Source organism: Anopheles cruzii, chromosome X (assembly GCF_943734635.1).
Source record: "Anopheles cruzii chromosome X, idAnoCruzAS_RS32_06, whole genome shotgun sequence".
In the NCBI taxonomy this organism is placed as follows: domain Eukaryota; kingdom Metazoa; phylum Arthropoda; class Insecta; order Diptera; family Culicidae; genus Anopheles; species Anopheles cruzii.
The window spans coordinates 7462655-7485973 of NC_069143.1; the positions used below are offsets into that span (position 1 = coordinate 7462655).

Genomic DNA, 23319 nt, shown 5'->3' on the forward strand with positions numbered 1-23319 from the left:
AGAGAGAGAGAGAGAGAGGGAGAGAAAGCGGACAGGAGGGAGAGCAGGAACGAGCTTCTATCAAATGAACTGAACGCAACCAACCGCTCAACAACACCACCAGACAGACTGTGAGAGAGAGAGGGAGAGAGCGAGAAAAGGGGAGCCAGCGCCCCCCATCCACCTGCGGCCGCCATCGCTGTGTGTGTGTGTGGATGCCCTCGTGAGAAGGGTTTGTAGCAGCGGACCACCACCATCCCCCACAACCACCACCACCAACCCGATCCTCGCAAGTGATGGCATGAGTGCGCAGTGTACGCTGCGGCTGCGACTGCGACTGCGACTGTGTGTGTGTGGTGAAGTGAGTGTCTAGAGTGTGTGGTGTGTGCACGGGCGTGCATGCGTGCGTGCGCCCGTGTGTGTGTGTGTCCGTGTTCGTGCCGGTGCCACAGTTAAATCGTAATTAAGAAAAACCCAACCCCGATCCCGACGCCCGGGCTGCTGCCGTGCAAACCCTTTTCTTCCCCCCTTTCTGCGGACGGGGCCTCTCGGGAAGGAGAAGACGAACGGGAACGAAAGAAACGAAAACAAAGGCCCACCCGCGGCCGCGCAGCGGGGCGGTGGGTGGTGGTTGTTCGGAAGGAAGTTCGTGTTCGTGTTCGCTGTGTGCGTCCGTGTGCGTCCGTCCGTGTGTGTGTGTGTGGGTGTGGATCGCGCAGCAGCAGCAACAGCAGCATGGAAGTAACCGGCGGCCGACGGCGAAGGGGCACGCAACGGCGGGCGGACGGGGAGGCCGCTAGCGGGCCGCCGCCGCCGTCGTCGCCGGCACTCCCCTGGTGGCGATGGCCGGCGGTAGTGCTGGTGGCAGTTGCCTGCATGACGAGTACAATACACGCCGAGTCTTTATTAGGAATAGGTAAGTCTGCTCCCCCCGCCCCACTCAGGGCCCCCCACGGTTCCCTCCTATGTACGAGTTGTTGTTGTTGTTGTTGTTGTTGTTGGGGTGTGTGAACTGAGCTGAACTTTTGGGACCCGCGGGCCACCGACGGTCCGCCTGTATCCGCCTGTGTGTGTGTGTGTGTGTGTGTCTTGGTAGTGGTGGCGCCCAACCTGCTCCGACCTCTCCCCGCCCCGGGATGGATGGGCTCTCTGTCGTAGACAAAATCAAAATGGTGCCCAGTCCAGGCGCCTGACATTTCTGTTCCGATTGCGCTGCGGCGACTTCCGCAACTTTGTCTCTCCTGTCGTGCTTGGCACCTCCTGGTTTGCAAAAGGTCGGCAGAGCAGAGCAGAGCATCCATTAGAAGGCCTCAAGAGGGCCAAGTGCTTCGAAGGAGCTCCTATTGGAGTCCGCTGTTGCTTGGCCTAACCAAATGTTGCCCACATGCTTACAAACGTCAATCAGGCCACACATTTCTCCTTCTATTCGTGTCTATGGTTTGAAATACATTTTTTTTATTCAGTACGGCCTTCCAGACACTTGTACCAAGTAGACTCCAATTCATGAAATCCATCCCTGGAATGAGGAAGGGCTTCGAAACACGCTTCCGCAGCTGTTATGACGTCATCATTTGACGAAAAACGCTTTCCACGTATGTTTGTTTTGGGTCTGAAAACAGATGAAAGTCGCTAGGGGACAAATTTGGTCGAATACGGTGGATACTCCAACAATTGTAACCTTAATTCATGGCTTTTTGCCATTTCCCAAAATGCTCTTGTGACAGGGGTACATTGCCCTGATGGAAGAGGATGTTTTTCTTCTGCAATCCGGGTCGTCCGGGTAATCCGCTAGCAAAATTTCATTCGCATCCCAACACACTGATGCTAACGCATTCTTGGTCGATTTCTGGACACGAGCCCGTTTCGGAGCCAAAAAACCAGTTATTCGTCGATTTTCCAACACGACATCCTGTACTTTTTCTACGATTTCAATGTGTTGTGTCTGTTTTTTGACGTTTTTGACGTGAATCGTCTCAAGGGCTAGTACAATCACGTTTAAACTCACAAACACTTACTGACATAGAGGCGAGGGCTGGATTGGTCGATTCGATAGGACTTTTTGGTTTCGCCTAGAGAGGTCCAGTGTCGGTCCAGAGATGGTATCGGCGGTTTCAGCGTATCGGCGTGGTCGCCTTTTTAGCCAGGTTTAACTAACTAAGTTGCAGGTTTTTTCCCGTTTCATTGCGGTTCATTTGCGGGAAATTGGAACTTGCTTTTGCCAAAAACAAAACAAAAACGGAAAACCCCCGATATATAGATCTAGAGATACATTGCCTCCAAAGGACTGAACGGCTGCAACTCTCTATTGCTATCGTATCGTAAATTTGCAGCACTGTGATCGCAACGAGCTGGAAACCGAGCACGGCGACAACTGTGGCTATCAGCAAGGGTTGAAAGGAGGATGAAAGGAGGATTTGTAAAAAAGAAAAATAAAAAGCAAATCAACTTCGACTACAGAACCGAGATCGATTCGGCAGAAGCACAATGCTGTGTGACTGTGTGGTGGGACCAGAAAGGCGTGGTCTATAACAAGCTCCCAAACCCGGATGAAACTGCGTAATATAGATCGCCGACCATCGACCGACAAATGATCAATTTGAACCATGGCATTCGAATCGATAAACGACCCCAGAGTGGATCAGAAAACATGGTAAAGTTATCCATGACAATGCGCACAAAGCAAAATTGGTTCACGATGATACAATCAAAGCTGCTTGGATGGGAGCTTCTATCCCATCCGCCGTACTTGGTCACCCCCTTCCGATTATCGTTCATTTTCATCGACGGCATCCACGGCAAATAGCTTGTATATCTTGCGATGGACGTACTTCGAATCAAAAAGAGTTTTCCATTACAATCCCAACAAACATGTGATTTCTTTGAAAAAAGTCTCATTTCATAGTTCTCACCACCTGGTCTCACCATCTCGCCCAGAAGAGTAGCGCTTCGTTGGGCCAGAGTTACGATTCTCAGTCGAAGCTCGAGTGAACTTTAGTCCCCGTTGACTCGGAGCGTAGCAAATGGCACAACCTTTTTTCGGTGATAAACATGCTGGTGAACACTCGCTCCGCGGACCGCTCGCTCCTAGCTATCGGCTCCGGCAGTCGTATTATGACATAACCAATGATGAGTTGCTATCGACAACTGCTTCTCATACCCCCCTCCCATCCGTGGGATGACAAGAGGCGCGGTGTGACGAAGGGGGGTTTCGAAATTTTAAGCCACTCAGCCGCGGTGCCCCGTGCCGCCGCGCTCTCGCCGACCGAATTCAAATCAAAGAACTGCGACGGAAATAAGCGACGAACCCGCGCAATGCGCGCGACTCAAAAGGGCATCTGAATGGCAAATGGTGAAACGCGGACCGGTGCCCGTGTGTGTGTGTGTGTGTGTGTGCGGGATGGGATGTGAAGAAGAAGCGAGCAAACCATGCTAGAGAGAGCGAGAGAGAGAGAGAGGGAAGGAGAAACCCATCGTAAAGCAATCTTCATCATCATCATCCAGGTGAAGCACCGCATTTCGTCGGCTCGTGATTCTAGCTGGTGGAGCGGCGTGGAGTGAAGAGTGGTGCTGGTCTTTCCCCGGTGTCCGCTACCCCTCCGGTGTCAACGGGCAGCGGGCAAGCTTTTCGGGTTTCGAGCTTTGCAAACGCGACACAATTTTTGGTGTACGATCGTTGCCTCCTTACCCTGTCGCCAAATGGTTTTGAGGGACAGCGACTGATGGATGGTGGGTGGGGAGTAGGGGATCTAGAGAAAAAGGTCTAAAGCCTGGTGGGGTGGGCCATCAACCGGTGCTTCCGGTTCCGGTGCACTAATTATCGAACGGTGCCGTGCGCGGGCCATCATCCGTCCGTCCGTCCGTCCGCCCGACCGTTCACCGAAACTTTCATTTTCGCACCCGCCTGCCGCACCTCACCCTTCCTCTCTGACATGGCTTGGCCGAAAGGCTTGTTGGCAAAACCAAAAAAAAAAAAAACGATTACAATCACCCTGCGGCGACGGACGGGACGGACTGTGATCGTAAAGGGCGGTGCACCTTAGGCTCTGTGAAGGCTACTACTCTCTCTCTCTCTCTTTCTATTTTTTTCTCTGTCTGTCTCTCTCTGGAAAGCTCGCGGAAGCACGCGAAGGAGCGAAAGAAAAATCGCGCTCGAACCGCGTGGCCGATGATCCCTTTTTCTTTCACCGGTTTCGCTCGATTTTCTTTCACCGGTTTTTGTTCCGTTTTTTTTGGGGGTTTGAATCGAAGAACTTTGAATCGATACGTACGACGCGGTAGACCACTCACTTTGGCTCACTTGGCCGATGCAACGATGCAGCCATATGGCACGTAGCGCCGTCCTGTTGTAAAACGGTTGTAAAATGTTGATGTAAATGTCAAAATTGTTACTATAAATGTCTACAATTCCCATAATCTGGAAGTTATGGCGTCTTAAAAGTCAAGTAATCGGTAGCTTACAATCCCTATTACCATCCCAAAGGGTGGTGGTTGAAGAGTTTTCGGACTCAACATGAAGCGGTCAACATTAGTAGTAAGCTGCGCTAGGCTAGCTGAATTGCCTGTTCTGATGTTCTGACTCAGTTACTCATCAACATTTTTCAGTGCCAACACACGGCGCCTATTTTTGTGTCAGCGTCCAGTGCGCAGTGCGCCGCGCACCACTTTCGGCGTAGTTTGTCACAACAATCCTGACAACCTGCGCTGGGTCGGCGGACAACCACCGCGGGGTTGGAACTGATTGGAACTATTAAGACGCAGTTCTAACCGGAAAACGGCTCAATTGTTTGCACGTTTCCTATCGCACTGCGTCGCATTTCGGCAGCTGCCGCCGGTGGTTTGTGTCGCATTATGCATTATTATTCAGTAATATTATAATATTGATTGATGGAAACATTTACATGAATATATAAACACGGCCGGGTCCGTTTGCAGTTCACGTGGCCATGTGTTTCGAAAAACGCTTCCTCGATTCTGAATGTTTTGGTTGCTTCGAAAAAGCAAAAAAACCGAGCAAAGTAAACCGATTTGGCAACGTATATATCGTTAAGTTTATCCGCAACACTTTCCAATGATGTACTAGGATGTTCAATAAGGCTGTTCGTCAGCCAGTTCGATAAGAAAAACACAATTTTATGCTTTGAAATGCACTTTCTAATTCAGCACACTTTATTATTCAGCCTTGTACTAAATCTCTTTCGGTCGATTTCGTCGATTTTCCAATACGATGTCCTGTACTTTGTCTACGATTTCAGTGTGTTGTGTCTGTGTTTGGACGTCCTTGCCGTGGATCGTCTTCAAGGCTTGTACGACCACGTTTAAATTTAGAAACACCCCTTTCGCTAATTGCAGGCGAACAGTCCATATAGATTTTCAACATTTCGTTGTGAATTCATTCATTTCATTGTGAAAAAATACTGTGACACTAATAAATGACTTGTAAAAAAAGAATAAGGTGATCGATTGAAATTAAATTGCACATGAACATCACAATACAAAAATTTAAAAGCCAGTGCGTAGTGTCCAGGAGACGGAAGTCCAGGTTCTACTGTGCGCTCTCTGTGTTTTTGGCAGGATCAAAAGGTGTTTGCCTCTACTTTTTGAGCTACTCAAATCTGATCAAATGGTTGATATGCAATAGCACCTGGACCCATCTGAGGGAGGCGTTGAATGCAAAACGGCCACAATAACACAAAATTGCATGGTAACGTTTCATCGCATACTGAAAAACCGGTTGGTCGGGAAGTTCTATCACATGGCACATCCGATTAGCACCTTTATACATCGCATCGGACCTTGCTGAGCGGGGCACTTCAATTCTGACGAAGATGGCTGGCGGAATGGCTTAAAAGAATGGTTTTTTTGGTGTGGCCTCCAAAACTTATCGCTAGCCTAGCTTTCAATAATACAATATCTGTTTCAATATTTGATTGAAATAACCAGCAAGTAATGCGAAACATAATCATCCGATCGTCTCTGATGGTGACGACGCCCCTGCCATGGCATGTGACTCCCTAATGACCCTGTTCAACTTCAGAACCCTCGAATAGGCGCATGTGTGCGTGTGTGTGTGTGTGAGAGAGAGAGAGAAACGGCGTGGGGAGGTTGTTGCTGGACCACCGTTTTTTTATTGACATCTGAAAGTCCGCTTCGTGACCGGACAGTTCGCACCTTCTGCATTTTTTTGACGATTTTGTCCATCAAACTTTTTGAGTCCGGTTTTACGTCCGGGGAATACAAATTGATCCGCCATGGTCCCCCTCGAGAGTCGGTCAAGATGTGTTGTTGGTTTGCCCACGGCAGCCCGGTACCGGTGGTTTAATCAGTCGGTGAATCGATGCTCGTAACATCTCCGTACTTACTCGTGACATTTTGTAGAGTTATTTCTAAGGAGTTCGCGTTCAGGAGAGATACAATAAATAAAACGCGCTGAAACGCTGCGTAAATCGCTGCGAGTTGATCAACAGTTGATGGCAATTCGTTGGTAAAACTAAAGAAACAGACAACGCCTGACCTGGCCTGGAATATTCCGTAGCGAATTCTTCAATTCTTCAGGGCAGCCCGTGCATCGCTGAGCCACACAGACCTTAAATGGTCAGAAGTTCTATTGCGATCGCGCTTCACGATCTGCCGATGATCTTTCGAAACAAAGTCGACCAAAAGTTATGACTCCCTTCAAATCAATCTGTGTGTTCACATCCCAACCGATAAGCGACTGCGCAAACAGTAGCGGAGGCTTTTACTTCTGATTTTCGTCTCCAAGTAATGGGGTGGGTGGAGTTCGTCTACCGGTCTACGGACAACCAAAAGCTTTCCGGTCGCGAACAAATATTTGCGAACGTTGTGTTAAGCTTCGATCGTTTACTTCTTCTACTCGAACCGCAACCGTCTGGAGGCGTGTCAGGTGTGCCTTCAAAGTTGCTTGTTGCATCAGAAAGTGTCATAAAATTGGCTCCAAAGTTGCGGACTTGTGTCAGCCCAAATCGCACGGTCTTGGTTGAGTAGACACGTTGGTCTGTTGTTGTTGAACGATTCATTTTCTAAAATGACAGACATGCAACACAACAGTCAACGGTTGACGAAGATATATTCGAATACTGTGCAAACTGACTCAGCCCTGTGAAACGAAACGAAATGGATATCCCTGTGGAAAAGTCAAAACAACATTCTTGCATCGGTGTTTTAGTAATTAAATTCAATAGAATAGAAGAACATAGAACTGGTACTCCGCTCGGCCGTATAACGATAATAGTAATTCTTCGTGCAGTCCAAATTATAAACCAAAGTGTACTAAAGGTCCAAGTTTGTTTTGCGTTCCGATATCTGTCTCGGGCAGTTACTACATCTGCTGACGACGCTCTGACACACACGCTCTTTTGATGGATACGGTCCGAAAGCGCGCCCATCCTGATCCCTGATAGAAAAACAAATATCAATTGCGGGGACAACGAAGTTCGGCCGGCCGGCCGGCACAGGAACTAGGGTTTCAAGTCGTACCGACTCCTATTAATTGGCGGCGTAATGCGCCGCCGTGTGAGGAACTCTAGGGCCTTGGACTGTGATGCGCGAGCCAGGTGATGGGGTTTATAAGTAAATTGTAGTGATTTTCTTCCCGTTGCCAGCCCGTTCTGGGCTGGCCTGACTGGCCTGGCTGGCTGGGGTGATGAGCGCTGATTTGAGCGATGATGATGGTGGTGATGTCCCCGAATTGCCCAGACGAAGGGAATGTAAGCCAATATCTGGGACACTCTCGGTGGAATACTCTGTCTTTCTCTCTCTCTGTGAGTCTCTTGTTCCCTCAGGCGACGGATCCAGTAATTGATCTCTTTCACACACACACGCACACGAGTAATGATGATGGTGTGCCATTGTGTGTACCGGTTTTTGCGCGCTCAGCACAGCTGGTGTACGCTGCACGCAGGCTTTGTGGAGCAATAATCTTCCTGAGCTGAGCGCGCGCGCGCGCGCGAGACGTTATTACTGATTTCCCTGATCCGCGTGGACGGATGGCGGGCAGGGGTGGGGGAAGAAGGACCGCTCCCGTCCCTTGGACACCTACCGCGCATATTCGCGCACTCCACGCAGCTCTGGCCAGCCCCGGGAGTCCGGGAATCGCGAGCAGAGCAGAGGGCTCTGCTGAAGTAGCTCTGCTCTTGTATCTCACGCCAGTGCACACGTGTAAGTTGGCTGACGGGGGCCTGGGGAGCGGACAAGAAGACAAGATACACAACGATGGGTAACACCGGAAATTTGGTTTGAATTTAATTGAATAAACTTAGCCTTCAGTGGCGATGTGTGGCGGGCTGCGCTGTGCTGCCGTTTCTTACAATAGTCGTGTGGACGACGTGGACGACGACGACGATGGATCACTTTCACCCCGCTGATGGGGAAGGGCGGTGGTAATGGCAGCTAGAGTAGTTGGTTCACCCCAAGGTGCCCTGTGTGTGTACCGAAAGGAATGAATGCTCCCTTTTGTTATCGATAAGTAGCACCGTATCGTGCGGTGTATCGGTGGCGCCCTCTGCTGTACGAACCAGAACGTAGAACAGACCAAAGTACACACAGCCGATGCGGGCCAAAGACGGCGGATGGATGGGGCTGGCTGAATGGGCTGGCAAGTCTTTTTCTCTTCTGGATTTTCTTTTCGACTTGGATTAACTCCCGAACACTCAATCGGACACCAATTCTTTTAGGTCCTAGGACCTCTTGGACACTCTCTCAAACGCTCACAATACCTTGCTTCTCTGATGCTGAACTTCTCCTGTAGGCTGTTCCATAGAGAGTTTTGTTGATTGTTAAGAGTGTCTCCAGTTAAGAGTGTCTCCATGGTCATCTCAATCCAGACGATTATGTTAAACTTCCTCGACACGACCCAAACGATCCCCGAAACTATTGTAATGAACTCCAGCCAGCTCTGGGAACTCAGCATGCTGAGACGTGGTATATCTCAGTATAGCGAGCCAACAGGAGCTTGTGTTGCTTTCTACGTTCTACTACCGCTGCGAGACTTTCGATGGGATTCGTCCGTGGTTCAGACGGTTTCCTCAGGGAGACTCCTCTAGAGGGAACTTTCTCCTCGCGGAACCTCACGAACCTCGCGGTCTCTCTTTCACTCTATTTCTCGCTGAAACACCGATCTCGGACTATCGGACGTCGTCTGAGCAAAAATAGGCCTTGCCTTGTGATCACTTCTTCAGATCACCGATAACGCATCGCCAGCCCGATGATGTCCCGCCGACCCGCGGAGCGCGATGTAGAGAATAAGTGAGTGAGCATCTCTGTGTTAGCGAAGTGGAATTGGAAGAAAGCTTGGCTTGTGGCAGCCCGCGTAGCTCATCATCACACTCACATTCACGGTTGGCACACAGAAACCGGAACACCTTTAATTTTTCTTCGCCGTCACCATCATCATCATCAATCATTGCGACCGGGAGCTGGGTGGAGAAGTACGAGCTGGCGACGAAGCAGGCAACTAACTCACATTCCGTCCCGTCCGTCCGTATGTCCGTGTCCATAAGTCCTTCTCTCAACATCACGCCCTAAACAGATACGAGGTGTGTTCAAACATTTTTGCGACATTTCCGCGGGCTACGTATCTCCGATTTTCAATTTGTGACATTAGATTGCTTATTACACATGTCATTGACTTATGGCGAAAAATTGGGCCATTTTGAGTAATCAGTTTATTTTTGACAGCTGTTTTGCTTGGACGTGTTTTGGCTCATCGTCGATGCCGTCTTTATCTCTGAAATCGTAGCGTAGCGTCCTCCGTCGTCCGTGTCATGCACCCCTTCAGTTTTCGGAACAAGAAAAAGTCACAGGGGACCAGATCTAGAGAATACGGTAGCGTTGGCATCATTAGAGTGTTGCTTTGGTCAAAAATTCGCGCAAAAACCACGATGTTCGCGCAGGGACGCGACAGCTAATTTTGGGTTTTCCACAAATACGGGCATTTGTGACGGATTGCTTCGGCCGAATTGCGCATAACTTGCAGGAAATATTCTTTATTGACCGTTCTATCCTCTTTGGCAACAACTCATGATGCACCACGCGACCCTGCAATCGAAGAAAACTGTAAGCAAAACTGTTCACATTCGACCAAACTTGGCTTTTACATTACACATCTTCTCGGTCCTCTGAAAAAAATTTGAACCACCGATAAGCGCTGCTTTTGGTCTTAATAGCTTCAACATAAGTCACAGTCAGTTTTTCACACAAAATTTGATAAAGATTATTTGACATCAATTTTTTTAAGAGGCAGAAGTCGAAGATGAGCCAAAAAACACGTCCAAGCAAAACAGTTGTCAAAAATGGACTGATTACTAAAAATGGCAGAAGTTGTCACCATAAGTGAGTGACATGAGTAGCAACCTAACGCAAAAAAAAGAGAATCGAATATACGTAGCTCGCGGAAATTGTCTTATGTCTGTCTTACTACTTTTTGAACAGCCCTCGGATGTGATGCGCGACGCACTGGGAACCCACATACGCCCTTACACACACACACACGCGAACGGTACGCACGCATGCAAATTGCTGCGCAACATATACCGCAGTCACACACACACACATAAATCGGTTAAATTAGATATTTTAGCGTGTGATGTGGTCCGGGGAGATCTCCAAAACAGATCTCCCCGGAAGAACTTCTCGGTCTTCTCGATTTCGCTTTGTTCGCCGGGGTAACGCCGTTCGACCTGCGCAGGACTTACTCATTAGGACTTTGAACTAATTCATGCGATTTTACAATGGAGGACCATAAATTTCACAATTTTTTTTTTAATAAAATGTCTGTTTGACAGCTACTGTCGTTACGCATTACACATTACGTTTTTGCAGGGAATACTGCTTTATTACTTCAGTATGAAGGAAAGTACTACCGAAAGTCATCGTCTTTTAATGGATGTTTATGGTGAACATGCTCTTGCTGAGAGAACGTGTTAGATGTGATGTTTGCGCAGTTAAAAAGTGGTGATTTTGCCTTGCAACAAGACCATCGATAGATCTGATTTGATCGCTTCCAAACATTAGGGGTCCTATCGACACGGTATCCGAGACGGACAATACTTTCAACATATGTCCCAATTTTGAAAATCCCAATAGCTTGTAATATTTGTGGAAGTACCCGACTGACCTGAAAAAAACATTGCACCCCTCATCGCACCCCTAACCGTTGTTGTGTGGGGGGCGTTAGTCGTGTTGGTCCGAACATTAAATGATCGGCGTTACCTCGTACGTGCCACGTCCACGTCATACAGTCACGTTCCAGCATCGTCGGACGTGTTTCTCCAGCGTCTTTTGCTGGACAAGAGGACCAGCGCACCTCTCCAGTTCGGACCTGAGTTGATCGGACTTGAATGCGCTTGAACTTTTTCGCTTCATTATCGCGTCATCTCTCGCTATCTGAACTCGCGCCAAGCGTAGCCTGTTCCGTCGCGGGGATCTCTGAGCCCTCCCCCGACACTACACATTCGGAACGCACAGATGCATAAGCCGGGTATTCGGTAGCTACTTCCAACAATTGCGCGGCCATTCGGCATTCTGGGTGATATCAGGAACAACGCCGATCGAACGCCGCTTCAGAGTCCGGAAACTCCCCGGGAGGGGAGACGCAGAAGGCTTGACGACAGAGGACTTTGCAAGGTCCCATATTTCTTTTTGCTTGCCCCCTGCGCACGGCATCACCTCTGGGGCGGTCTGGGTCACCTCTGGGACGCGAACGTTCGGGGGGACGAACCCGAAATCCGATCTTTACCCGGAAACCGGTATTGGAATGATGACGCAAAACGAATGGGGGGTGGGGGGGCTTATGTTGTGCTCTGCTCTCACCCCACCACCCTTTCTTCGTCTCTCTCTCTCTCGCACGCGCTCTGACTAACGTACGCCAACCGGTCTTCCGGGTTTGCTTCGATTTCGATTTCGCAGGTGGAGGCAGTATATTTAGCAATGAATCCGACGTGCCATGCCCGTTCGGGACCTTCCGATGCTCCGAGGGAAAGTGTATACCGCAGACGTCGGTCTGCAACTACCAAAAGGACTGCGATAAGGGCGAGGACGAGTTCAGCCACTGCCGTAAGTGTGAACTGCCCCGATGCCTGATGCCGATGATGATGGTCTCACCTTCTATCTCTCTCTCTCTCTCTCTCTCCCCGAACAGCGCCACCGGAGTGTGAAACGGGCCAGATAAGCTGCGGACAGTACGTGTTCAACAAAACGTACTGCATACCGCCCCACTATAAGTGCGACATGACCATCGACTGTGTGGATGGGACCGACGAGTCCGACTGCAGTAAGTACCGCCACCTGGCTGTTTAATAAGTTTTGCGCGTTCGATAAGAAAAACACAATTTTATGGTTTGAAATACACTTTATTATTCAGTATTCAGGTCTCCCTGCAACATCAATACACCGCGTACACCAACGAGATTCCAATCGATGAATTCTCTAGTTCCTGAAGGGAGAATTCAGAAGGGCTGAGAAATTCGCTTCCACAGCGCTGTTATTACCTCATCGTTTGATCGCTTTCAACGGATGAATTTTGTTTTTGGGTCTGGAAACAGATGCAAGTCGCGGAGTGCCAAATCTGGTCGAATACTCTGGTGGATGCTCCAACTAATGAATTTTTGCCATTGTCAAAATGCTCTTGTGATAACCAACCAACAACTTCTTGGCTTCTTCTGGACAAGCATTCGTTCCGGAGCCGAAGAACCAGGTTCACATCACTCTTTAGCCTCTTGCTTTGATTCAGGATCATGGTGATAGACCCAAGTCTCGTCCATAGTGATGAGTCGTTCCTTTTGCCGATTTTGCCGAGCGGCACCCATTGTTTCTGAAACCCAATACTTCAGTCAAAATATTGCTTACACTCCCCAATGAGATGCCTAGGGCTTCTAGTAAATCTCCTTCAGTAGCTCAATGATTTTCTAATACGACATCCTGTTGTTTTCTACGATTTCTGGTGTTGTTGCTGTTCTGGGTCGTCTTCAACGCTTGCACGACCACATTTAAATTCAGCAACCCTTCTTGCTACTGTACTAATTGAAGCCGAAGAGTTCTTATACACTTTCAACATTCGTTCATAAATTTCCTTTGCTAAAATTTTAATTTTTTAAACAGTGGAAAAGGTCAAGTATCGAGTAGTGCTTGACCTTTTCCACTGTAAAATATTCTGCGACACGTCGATACTAAATGTCTTGTAAACAACGAAACAAAGTGATAGATCGAAATGAAACTCCATAAACCATAATAACATTCTCTCTCTCTCTCTGTCTCGTAGCGTACCGCAAGTGCCAACCGGACGACATCCGGTGCGGGACACCGGCCCAGGGCAGCATCACGGCGGCGCTGAGCGGCCGGGGCGGCGGCACGGCCGACATTTGCGTGCCGAAGGAGAAGCGCTGTGACGGTTACCTCGACTGCCGTACCGGCAAGGACGAGGAGGGGTGCCCGGGCGGCACCGCCTGCCGGCTGGACCAGTTCCGGTGCGCGAACGGGGCCCGCTGCATCGACACGGCGCTCAAGTGCAACCACAAGAACGACTGCGGCGACAACTCGGACGAGCTCGGTTGCAGTAAGTACCACTGGACTTCCCTTCAACACTTCCCTCTCCTAATCTCTCTCGCTTTTTCTGTGTTTCTAGATTTCCCACCGTGCCACGGGGGCCAGTTCCGGTGTGCGAACGCGCTCTGCATCCCGGCGACGTTCCACTGCGACGGGTACCACGACTGTTCGGACGAGTCGGACGAGACGAACTGCACGGCGATCGCCTGCCCGGACAACAAGTTCCTGTGCCCGCGGGGCGGCCCCAACGGGCAGGCCAAGTGCATCGTGAAGACGAAGCTGTGCGATGGCAAACGGGACTGCGAGGACGGCACGGACGAGGAGACGGCCTGCTGTGAGTGAGAGCACGAGAGACCTGATGCGCTGAGGTGCCTAATGCCGCTTCATTCTGCTTCCCTTTCAGCGACGGCATCGTGTCCGGCGCTCGGCTGCGAGCACAAGTGTGGCCCGTCCCTGACGGGGGGTGTGTGCTACTGCCCGGCCGGCCGCACCCTCTCGCCGGACAACCGGACGTGCGCGGACCTGGACGAGTGCGGTGTGTGGGGCCACTGCGATCAGCTGTGCACGAACACGGACGGTTCGTTTGCGTGCGCCTGTGCCACCGGCTACACGCTGGTGGAGACGCAACGGTGCGTCGCCCCGACCGCGTCCTCCCTCGAGCTGCTGTTCGCGTACGACCGTGCGATCGTGCGCATGAGCGCCCACGGGCAGGACGCCCGGATCGTGGCGAACGCGACCGGTGCGAGTGGGCTCGCCCTGCACCACGCCAAAAACCTGCTCTACTGGTCCGACGTGAAGACGCGCAAGGTCCAGTCTCAGAGCCTGACGGCTCCGGCAGCAGCGGCAGCGGCAGATGGTGTCTCAGCGGATATGATCGGCTCGGTTCGGCCACCGGCTGGTAGCGTCGTCGTAGGGGAAGGGATAGGCCACGAGTTCACGCTGCCGGGGACGTGGGCCCCGGTCGCGATTGCCGTCGACTGGATCGGCGATAAGCTGTACGTGGCGGACCTGGTCGGCCAGAAGGTGGATGTGTTCGAGCTGGACGGGCGCTGGCATGCGGTTGTGCTCGGGTCGAACCTAACCAGCCCGGCTGACCTGGCACTCGATCCGACCGCCGGTCTTATGTTCGTCGCCGACGGGAGCCACGTGCTGCGCGCGCACATGGACGGGACGCACGCGACGTCGATCGTGTCGGAAGCCGCCTACAAGGCGTCCGGCGTCGCGGTCGACGTGATCGCGAAGCGTGTCTTCTGGTGTGACTCGCTGCTCGACTACATCGAGTCGGTCAGCTACGACGGCACGGCCCGGGTGATGATCCTGCGCGGACAGCAGGTCCCGAGCCCGTCCCGTCTGACGCTGTTCGAGAACCGAGTGTTCTGGTCGGATGCCACCAAGCAGGGCATCATGTCGGTGGACAAGTTTGACGGCTCCACCAGCATCCAGTCGATCTTCAAGGCGAAGGACATCCGGGAACCGAGGGCCCTCGTGGCAGTTCACCCGCTTACGCAGCCATCCGTCTCGAACCCGTGCGGTGCCAACAATGGTGGCTGCTCTCAGATGTGCGTGGTGACGGCCGTGCAGGGGGCACCGTCCGGTCTGGGGTACCGGTGCGCTTGCCACACCGGCTGGCAGCTGGCCCGCGATCTGATGAACTGCAACCTGGTGCGCCAGTTCCTGATGTACTCGCAGCAGCGCTTCATCAAGGGCAAGGTGCTTGACCCGGTCATCGAAGGGTTCAGCGATGCGATCCTGCCGGTGGTGTCGCGGCGTGCCCGCTTCGTTGGGCTCGACTTTGATGCGGTCGACGAACACATCTACTACTCGGACGTGCTGCAGGACGTGATCTACCGGGTGCACCGGAACGGGACCGGGCGCGAGATCGTGCTTGCCTCGCAGAACGAGGGTGTCGAGGGACTGGCGGTCGACTGGGTGTCGAAGAACCTGTACTACATCGACTCGCGCAAGGGCACGCTGAACGTGCTGTCGACGCATAACACCGCCTACCGGCGCACGCTCCTGAAGAATCTGAAGCGCCCCCGGGCGATTGTGGTGCACCCGAACCGCGGTTACATCTACTTCAGCGAGTGGGACCGGCCGGCCAATATAAGCCGCGCGAATGCCGACGGCACCGGGTTGACCGTGTTCCGGAATGTGACGCTCGGTTGGCCGAACGGGTTGTCGATCGATTTCCGTGAGGATCGCGTGTACTGGTGTGATGCGCTGCTCGATCACGTCCAACATGCCGCCCTCGATGGGACGGACGTGCGGACGGTCAATTCGCGCCTGATCCGCCACCCATTCTCGATCGTCATCCACGACGAGTGGATGTACATTACCGATTGGCGGCTGGACGCGATCGTGCGTCTCAACAAGCTGAGCGGCGAACAGGAGGAGATCATGGTGCGGGAACCGCAAACGAACCGCCTGTACGGGGTGAAGGTGTACAGCCACAGCGTGCAGCGCATCGATGCCGGGCAACCGTGCGGTGTCAACAATGGGGGCTGCGAGAAGCTTTGCTTCGCGCTGCCGCGCAACGATAGTGAGGCCGGTCCGGGCGCGGCGCCCTCGCTGATGGTGCGCTGCGGATGCCCGTACGGTGAGCGGCTCGACGACGATGGGCGCAACTGTCTGTCGGACCCGAACGCGGAACCGCCGGTCCAGGCGTGCCCGAATACGTGGGACTTCACGTGCAGCAACCAGCGCTGCATCCCGAAGTCGTGGATCTGCGACGGCGACGATGACTGTCTGGACAACAGTGACGAGGAGCAGAACTGCACCAGTAAGCAAGGGGGACAGTGTGGGATTTGGCCGTACTTGGATTCGAGTAGTGTCTTCGGCTAGTGTCATAAGAAGGTTGGGCACAAAAGAAATCCATCGTACAGTTTCAACAGTTTATGCTCTTTCTTGAGCTGACGCTTAAGAAAGTGCCTTTCACTGCCTTTTATTTGTTTCATTCGTCGTCCAACAACTTGCTATTGATTGCAATTTTGGTTTCGTTCGCGACCCGCGTTTCAGTTTTTTTGGATGCTAAAGATGCACCAGGCAGACCCGTCGTCGAAAATGTCGATGAAAACAATGGAAGTAATCAAATGTGATCGACATGATAGTATTCGTAGTATCGCCCAGGAGCTAACGATTAACCCGAATTCCCCTAACGATTAACCCTAAATTCCGAACTCCACTGTATAAGTTTCTATTTGCTCTAAGCTAAGCTGCTCTAGCTAAGGGCACGTTGCCCCTGGTGGACAACAAGCGATCCGTACGGTGTGACTCGTTTTACTCTTCCGGTTTTTTTTTTTATTAAATTCTCTGCCCTTTTTATACTAATTTGTCTCCTCCATCGGTCGCTTAACATTGATAACGATCGATTATCGGCTCGGCGCTGACTCTTGCCGGTGAGTGGCCCAGCGCGCTTGGGCTCTCACTCGATTCTTACACAACACAAGACTAACGTTAACTTATTCCTAATATGTTTGGCTATTGCCTTTTTGACGCAAATCGGTTCTCATTAACATCTTAATGTTTTGAATTTCACACGTGCAAAATAGTGGCTTTCTTGGATTTCCCCACCCATTTATGTCATTCGAATGTCTCCTCAAGTACGGCCCGGTCCCGGAGATCACACAAAAATCTTTATGAATCTCTCCTCTCCTCCTCCTCCGCACCTACAGAGCCAACGTGCGGGACGAACGAGTTCCAGTGCAAATCGGGCCGCTGCATCCCGCTCAACTTCCGGTGCGACCAGGAGAACGACTGTGGCGACCACTCGGACGAGTTCGAGTGCGGTAACGTGACGTGCGCTGCGTCACAGTTCGCGTGCGAAAACGGCCGCTGCATCCCGAGCATCTGGAAGTGTGACAGCGAGAACGATTGCGGCGACGGTTCGGACGAGGGCCCGTTCTGTGCGGAGAAAACGTGCGCGTACTTCCAGTTCACGTGCCCGCGCACCGGCCACTGCATCCCGCAGAGCTGGGTGTGCGATGGGGACGACGACTGTTTCGACAAGCAGGACGAGAAGGACTGCCCGCCGATCACGTGCCTCGCGAACCAGTTCAAGTGCGCCGACCTGCGCCAGTGCGTCGAGGAGCCGTACAAGTGCGACGGCATTCCGGACTGCAACGACGGTTCGGACGAGCTCGGCTGCCCGACGGTCGAGCCGAACCAGTGCAATCTGGAGAAGCACTTCCGGTGCCGGGCGTCCGGTGTCTGCATCCCGCTCGCCTGGCACTGCGATGGTTCGAACGACTGCGACGATCACTCGGACGAGGAGGAGTGCGGCCGGATTACGTGCCCGCCCGGCTTCTACCAGTGCCGGACGGGGGGTCGGTGCGTCTACAAGTCGTACATCTGCGACGGCCGCGACGATTGCGGCGACGGCTCGGATGAGGGTGTGGAGCACGCATGCGTAGCACCGCCGGTCCGCTGTCCACACGGCCAGTGGCCGTGTCCGGGTGTAACGGGGCGCTGCGTCAACTTGACGGCCGTGTGCGATGATGTACCGGATTGTCCGAACGGTGCGGATGAGGGCCTCGGTTGCGATTTGGCTCAGTGTCAGCACCAGGCGGGCCTGTGTACGAACGGCTGCCAGAAGACACCGCTCGGGGCGCTCTGTATCTGTCCGCCGGGCGAGGAGCTCGGACCGGATGGGCGGACGTGCCGCGATCTGGACGAGTGCAGCCCGCCGGGCCTGTGCTCGCAGCGGTGCACCAACACGAAGGGCTCGTACTTTTGCTCGTGCGTCGACGGGTATCTGCTGGAGCCGAACAAACACACGTGCAAGGCGGTCAACCACCCGGCCGCGTTCCTCATCATCTCGAACCGCCACTCGATCCTGGTGGCCGATCTGCGCGAGCAGGGTCTCGAGCGGGTCCCGATCATCGTGGAGAATGTGGTGGCGACCGCCTCGAACATGCACACGGGCACCATCTTCTGGAGCGATATGAAACTGAAGCGTATCTCGCGCCTTGACCGCGGTCAGGAACCGCAGGAACTTATCACCACGGGCCTCGATCTGGTGGAGGGCCTGGCGTACGATTGGATCGGCCAAAACCTGTACTGGCTCGACAGCAAACTGAACACGATCGAGGTGGCACACGAAAACGGCACCGGCCGGTTGGTGTTGGTGCGGGCGAACATTACGCAACCGCGCGGGATGTGCCTGGATCCGGCGCCGGGCGCCCGGTGGCTGTTCTGGACGGATTGGGGCGAACATCCGCGCATCGAGCGTATCGGAATGGATGGGACGCTCCGTGAAACGATCGTTTCAACGAAGATTTACTGGCCAAACGGGCTGACGCTTGACGTTGCGACTCAGCGCGTTTACTTTGCCGACTCGAAACTTGACTTTATTGACTTCTGCTATTACAACGGCACGGGCCGGCAACAGGTGCTAGCGGCGAGCCATTACCTCCTGCACGCTCACTCCCTGTCGCTGTTTGAGGACACGCTCTACTGGACGGACCGGCAGCTGAACCGGGTACTGTCGGCGCACAAATACCGCGGCACCAACCAAACCGTCGTCAGCCACCTCATCTCGCAGCCGCTCTCAATCCACGTACACCACCCGTCCCTCCAGCCACTCTACCCGAGCCCGTGTGCCACCGGCGAAGGTGTGGAGCAGCCCCGCTGTCAGCACATGTGCCTACTGAGCCCGTCCGCCTCGACCGGCTACAGCTGCAAGTGTCGGCCCGGTTACCGCCTGCTCGATGGCCCCGGCGGACGCTGTGTGGTGGAGGAGAACGCATTCATCGTGCTGCTGCGGGGCAACCAGATCGTGGACGTCCCTTTCAACGGGGGTGACGTGCGATCGAGTGGCCTCCTCCCCGTCGTCGGCATCGAGGCCGGTCTAGGGCTCGACTACGATCGGCAGGGTGAAACGCTCTTCTGGGTGCAGGCAAGCGGAACCCGTGCCACCACCACCACCACCACCAGCGGCAACGCCGCACCCGGGGACGATACGAACGACGACGAAGCGAACTGTACGATCTACTCCGCACCGTACGGGGGCGGTGGCAACCGGACCGAGTTCCTGGGTGCAGGCGAAGGCCTCGTCGGAGCACCGTACACCCTGGCGTTCGATTGGATCGGCCGCAATCTGTACGTGGGCAATCGACTCGCCTCGAACCTGGCCGCGATCAGCGTCGATGGGAAGCAACGATACCGGGCGGTGGTGCTAGCGAACGATGGGACACGCGGTTCGGTCGCAAAACCACGCCAGCTGGCCCTAGATCCGGCCGCTGGCCGACTGTTCTGGCTGGATGATGGAGGCTTCGGTGTACCGACCAAACTGGCGGCCGTCAATCTGGACGGCACGGAACCGATCGTGTTGGACGATGCGCTACAGTACCCGGAATCGGTCACGGTCGATGCGGAGCGGCGCACCGTGTACTACAGTGCGCAGTATCCACCCGCGATCTATGCGCTCGCTTACGAGGGTGGCACGCGCCGCACCGTGCTCGGTGAGGAAGGTGGCATTGCACGGCCCCGAGCGCTGAACGTGCACGAATCGCGCCTTTACTTCCTGGACCCGACGTACGAGAAGCTGGTCCGGGTGGACCTACCGAACGGGGACAATGCGCGGCTGCTGCTGGACAACGAACCGGATCTGCGCAGTATGGTGATCTTCCGGAAGCGAACGGCACCCCCGGCGCACCCGTGTACCGCGAGCAACGGAGGCTGCGAGCACCTGTGTGTGCCGCGGGCGGGTGGCGCCCGGGTTTGCCTGTGCGGATTGGGGTACAAGCGCGAGAATGAGGTCGCCTGTACGCCGTACAAATCGTTCGCCGTCGTGGCGCAGCTCGATGTCGCCCGGGGCTACAATCTGCTGGCCGGGGGCGCAAACGCTGCGACGGCGGCGGAAGCGATGGTACCGATCGCCGGACCCGGCCACCACATCCTGCACGTGGACGTGCTGTACCGGGAGGGCTGGGTGTACTGGGTCGAGTACAACCGGGGCCACTGGAACGGGGTGTTCCGGGTGCGCCCGAACGGTACCGAGCTGGAGCACGTAATCCGCGACGGTATCGGAAGCAACGGGGTGCGAGGGCTCGCCGTCGACTGGGTGGCCGGGAACCTGTACTTTACGAACGTGTTTCCGCACGAAAACTACGTCGAGGTGGCGTGGCTCGATGGAACGCACCGGAAGGTGTTGGTCCGCACGACAAACGATGCACCGCGCGAGCTGGCGGTGAATCCGGTGAAGCGGCTCCTGTATTGGATCGATTACGGGCAGTACCCGCGGATCGGCAAGTGTGCGCTGGACGGGTCCCAGTGGCAACCGGTCGTTACGTCGGGGATTTCGAACCCGCGCGACCTGACGGTGGACGCGCTGACGCACGACGTGTACTGGGTCGACTCGAAGCTCGACACGATCCAGAAGGTGTCCTGGAGCGGCGGCAACCGGCAGGTGGTCCGGCGGAACCTCGCCAACCCGATGGCGCTCGCGGTGCACGCCGCCGACGTGTACTGGGTTGACCGTAACCTGCAGGCCGTCTTCCGGGCGTCCAAGTTTCCGGTGGCTGCGACGGCCAACGGATCGACGGGGGCACTACCGGAGCGGCTGCGCACGAATCTGCCGCGTTTGCGGGACATCACCATCTACGACATCGCCCAGCAACCGATGGACGACAGCAACCCGTGCCGGCGGCTCGGAAACGGTGGCTGCGAGCAGCTCTGCTTCGCCCTAGCGCCAGCGCCACTGGAAGCCGGTGGAGTGACTGCGGGCAGTCCGGTGAAACCTTCCTTCCGGTGTGACTGTGCGGTCGGACGGCTAGCGGCCGATGGGCGGCATTGCGAGACGACCGACGAGTACGTGATCTTTGCGACGCGCACCGAAATCCGGGCAATCGACCTGGATCCCAGCTCGACCGCCGTCCCGTTTGCGCCCGTCGTCAACCTCACGAACGTGGTGGGGCTCGATTTTGATTACGCCGACAACAAGCTGTTCTTCACGCAGATCCGCCCGTGGGCCAAGATTGCGTACCTGCGGGCCGACAAACCGGGCGCCGCGGGGGCGGTTGGTGGGCCGTCCGCCATTACGTCGGTGCTGACGCGTGGCATCAACCCGGAGGGGATTGCGTACGATTGGACGCAGCGGAAGATCTACTGGACGGACAGTTCGAACAATTCGATCTACGCGATGAACACGGACGGCACGGAGCTGGTGATGATTGCGCGGGTCGAGCGACCGCGGGCGATCGTGCTGGATCCGTGCAACGGTACGCTGTACTACACCGACTGGGGGCGGTTCGGGACGTCGGGGAAGATTTTCCGCACGACGATGGCGGGTGGGTTGAAGCGGGCCGTCATCGATCGGGATCTGTCGCAGCCGAGCGGGCTGGCGCTGGATTACGACGAACGGATGCTGTACTGGACGGACGCGGTGCGGGAGAAGATTGAGCGGGCCCGGTTGCCGGATGGGCGCGACCGGGAGGTGCTGATCGCGGCCACCATCTACCCGTTCGCGATCACCGTGTTCCGGAGCTACATCTACTGGACGGATCTGCAGCTGCGCGGCGTGTACCGGGCGGAGAAGCACACGGGCGCGAACGTGGTGGAACTGGTGAAGCGGCTGGAGGACTCGCCGCGGGACATCCACGTGTACAGCGCGCAGCGGCAGCAGTGCCGGGCGAATCCGTGCTTGCAGCACAACGGGGGCTGTGCGCAGAGCTGTCACCCGGGGCCGGCCGGGCAACCGGAGTGTCGGTGCGATGACACGACGAAGCCGGTGAACGAGGGGCGGATGTGTGCGCCGCGGAACCATACGTGCGATGCGAGCAAGTTCTACTGCCAGAACGGGAAGTGCATCTCGCGGATGTGGTCCTGCGACGGGGACGACGACTGTGGGGACGGGTCGGACGAGGACGTGCGGTACTGTGCGTTCCACTCGTGCGCACCGAACGAGTTCCGGTGCGCGAACGGGCGGTGCATCTTCCGGTCGTGGAAGTGTGACCACGAGAACGACTGCAAGGACGGCTCGGACGAGGAAGGCTGCAGTTACCCGCCGTGCGTGGAGGGTGAGTTTACGTGCGGCAACGGGCGCTGCATCCCGGCCGCGCAGGTGTGCAACGGGATTAACGATTGCAAGGACAACGGGACGTCGGATGAGACGCACGAGCGGTGCCCGACCAATACGACGTGCCCGGCGCACCATCTGAAGTGCGACCGAACGAACATCTGCGTCGAGCCGTACTGGCTGTGCGACGGGGACAATGACTGTGGGGATGCGTCGGACGAAAACCCGCTCCATTGCGCCCAGCGGACCTGCCCGCAGAACAGCTTCCGGTGCCCGAACCACCGGTGCATTCCGGCCACCTGGTACTGCGACGGGGACGACGATTGTGGGGACGGAGCGGACGAACCGCCCGAGTACTGCAAATCGGAGGGCAGGACCTGCTTCGGGGATCTGTTCACGTGCGACAACGGGAACTGTATCCCACGGATCTACATCTGCGACGGGGACAACGATTGTCTGGACAATAGCGACGAGGATGGGCGGCACCAGTGCAATGATCGGAAGTGCGACGAGGATACGGAGTTTACGTGCGACGAAAACAAGGCGTGGGCGCGGGCCCAGTGTATCCCGCGCAAGTGGATCTGCGACGGTGATCCGGACTGTGTGGACGGAGCGGACGAGAACACGACGCGTCACAGCTGCCCGTCGCCGGCGCCTTGTGCCGACGATCAGTTCACGTGCGCCAACGGGCGCTGCATCAACCAGGTGAGAGCAGGCGGGGCGGGCGAGTTGTGGAACCCCGGGAGAAGACAACTGAATGGAGTAAACAA

General features: G+C 54.8%; 1 protein-coding gene across 1 annotated transcript in view; it reads left to right on the forward strand.

The window, feature by feature from the left end:
* Positions 1-819: 819 nt before the first annotated feature.
* LOC128269144 (low-density lipoprotein receptor-related protein 2) overlaps positions 820-23319 on the forward strand; it is a gene marked incomplete at its 5' end in the record, with an annotated part of 29564 nt that continues 7064 nt past the window's right edge. Inside the window, 8 exons of the mRNA XM_053006524.1 lie at positions 820-895; positions 11902-12048; positions 12134-12265; positions 13253-13546; positions 13616-13870; positions 13940-14392; positions 14450-16315; positions 17208-23254. Coding sequence (XP_052862484.1) covers positions 820-895; positions 11902-12048; positions 12134-12265; positions 13253-13546; positions 13616-13870; positions 13940-14392; positions 14450-16315; positions 17208-23254 — 9270 coding nt within the window. The remainder of the gene's footprint in view (positions 896-11901; positions 12049-12133; positions 12266-13252; positions 13547-13615; positions 13871-13939; positions 14393-14449; positions 16316-17207; positions 23255-23319) is intronic.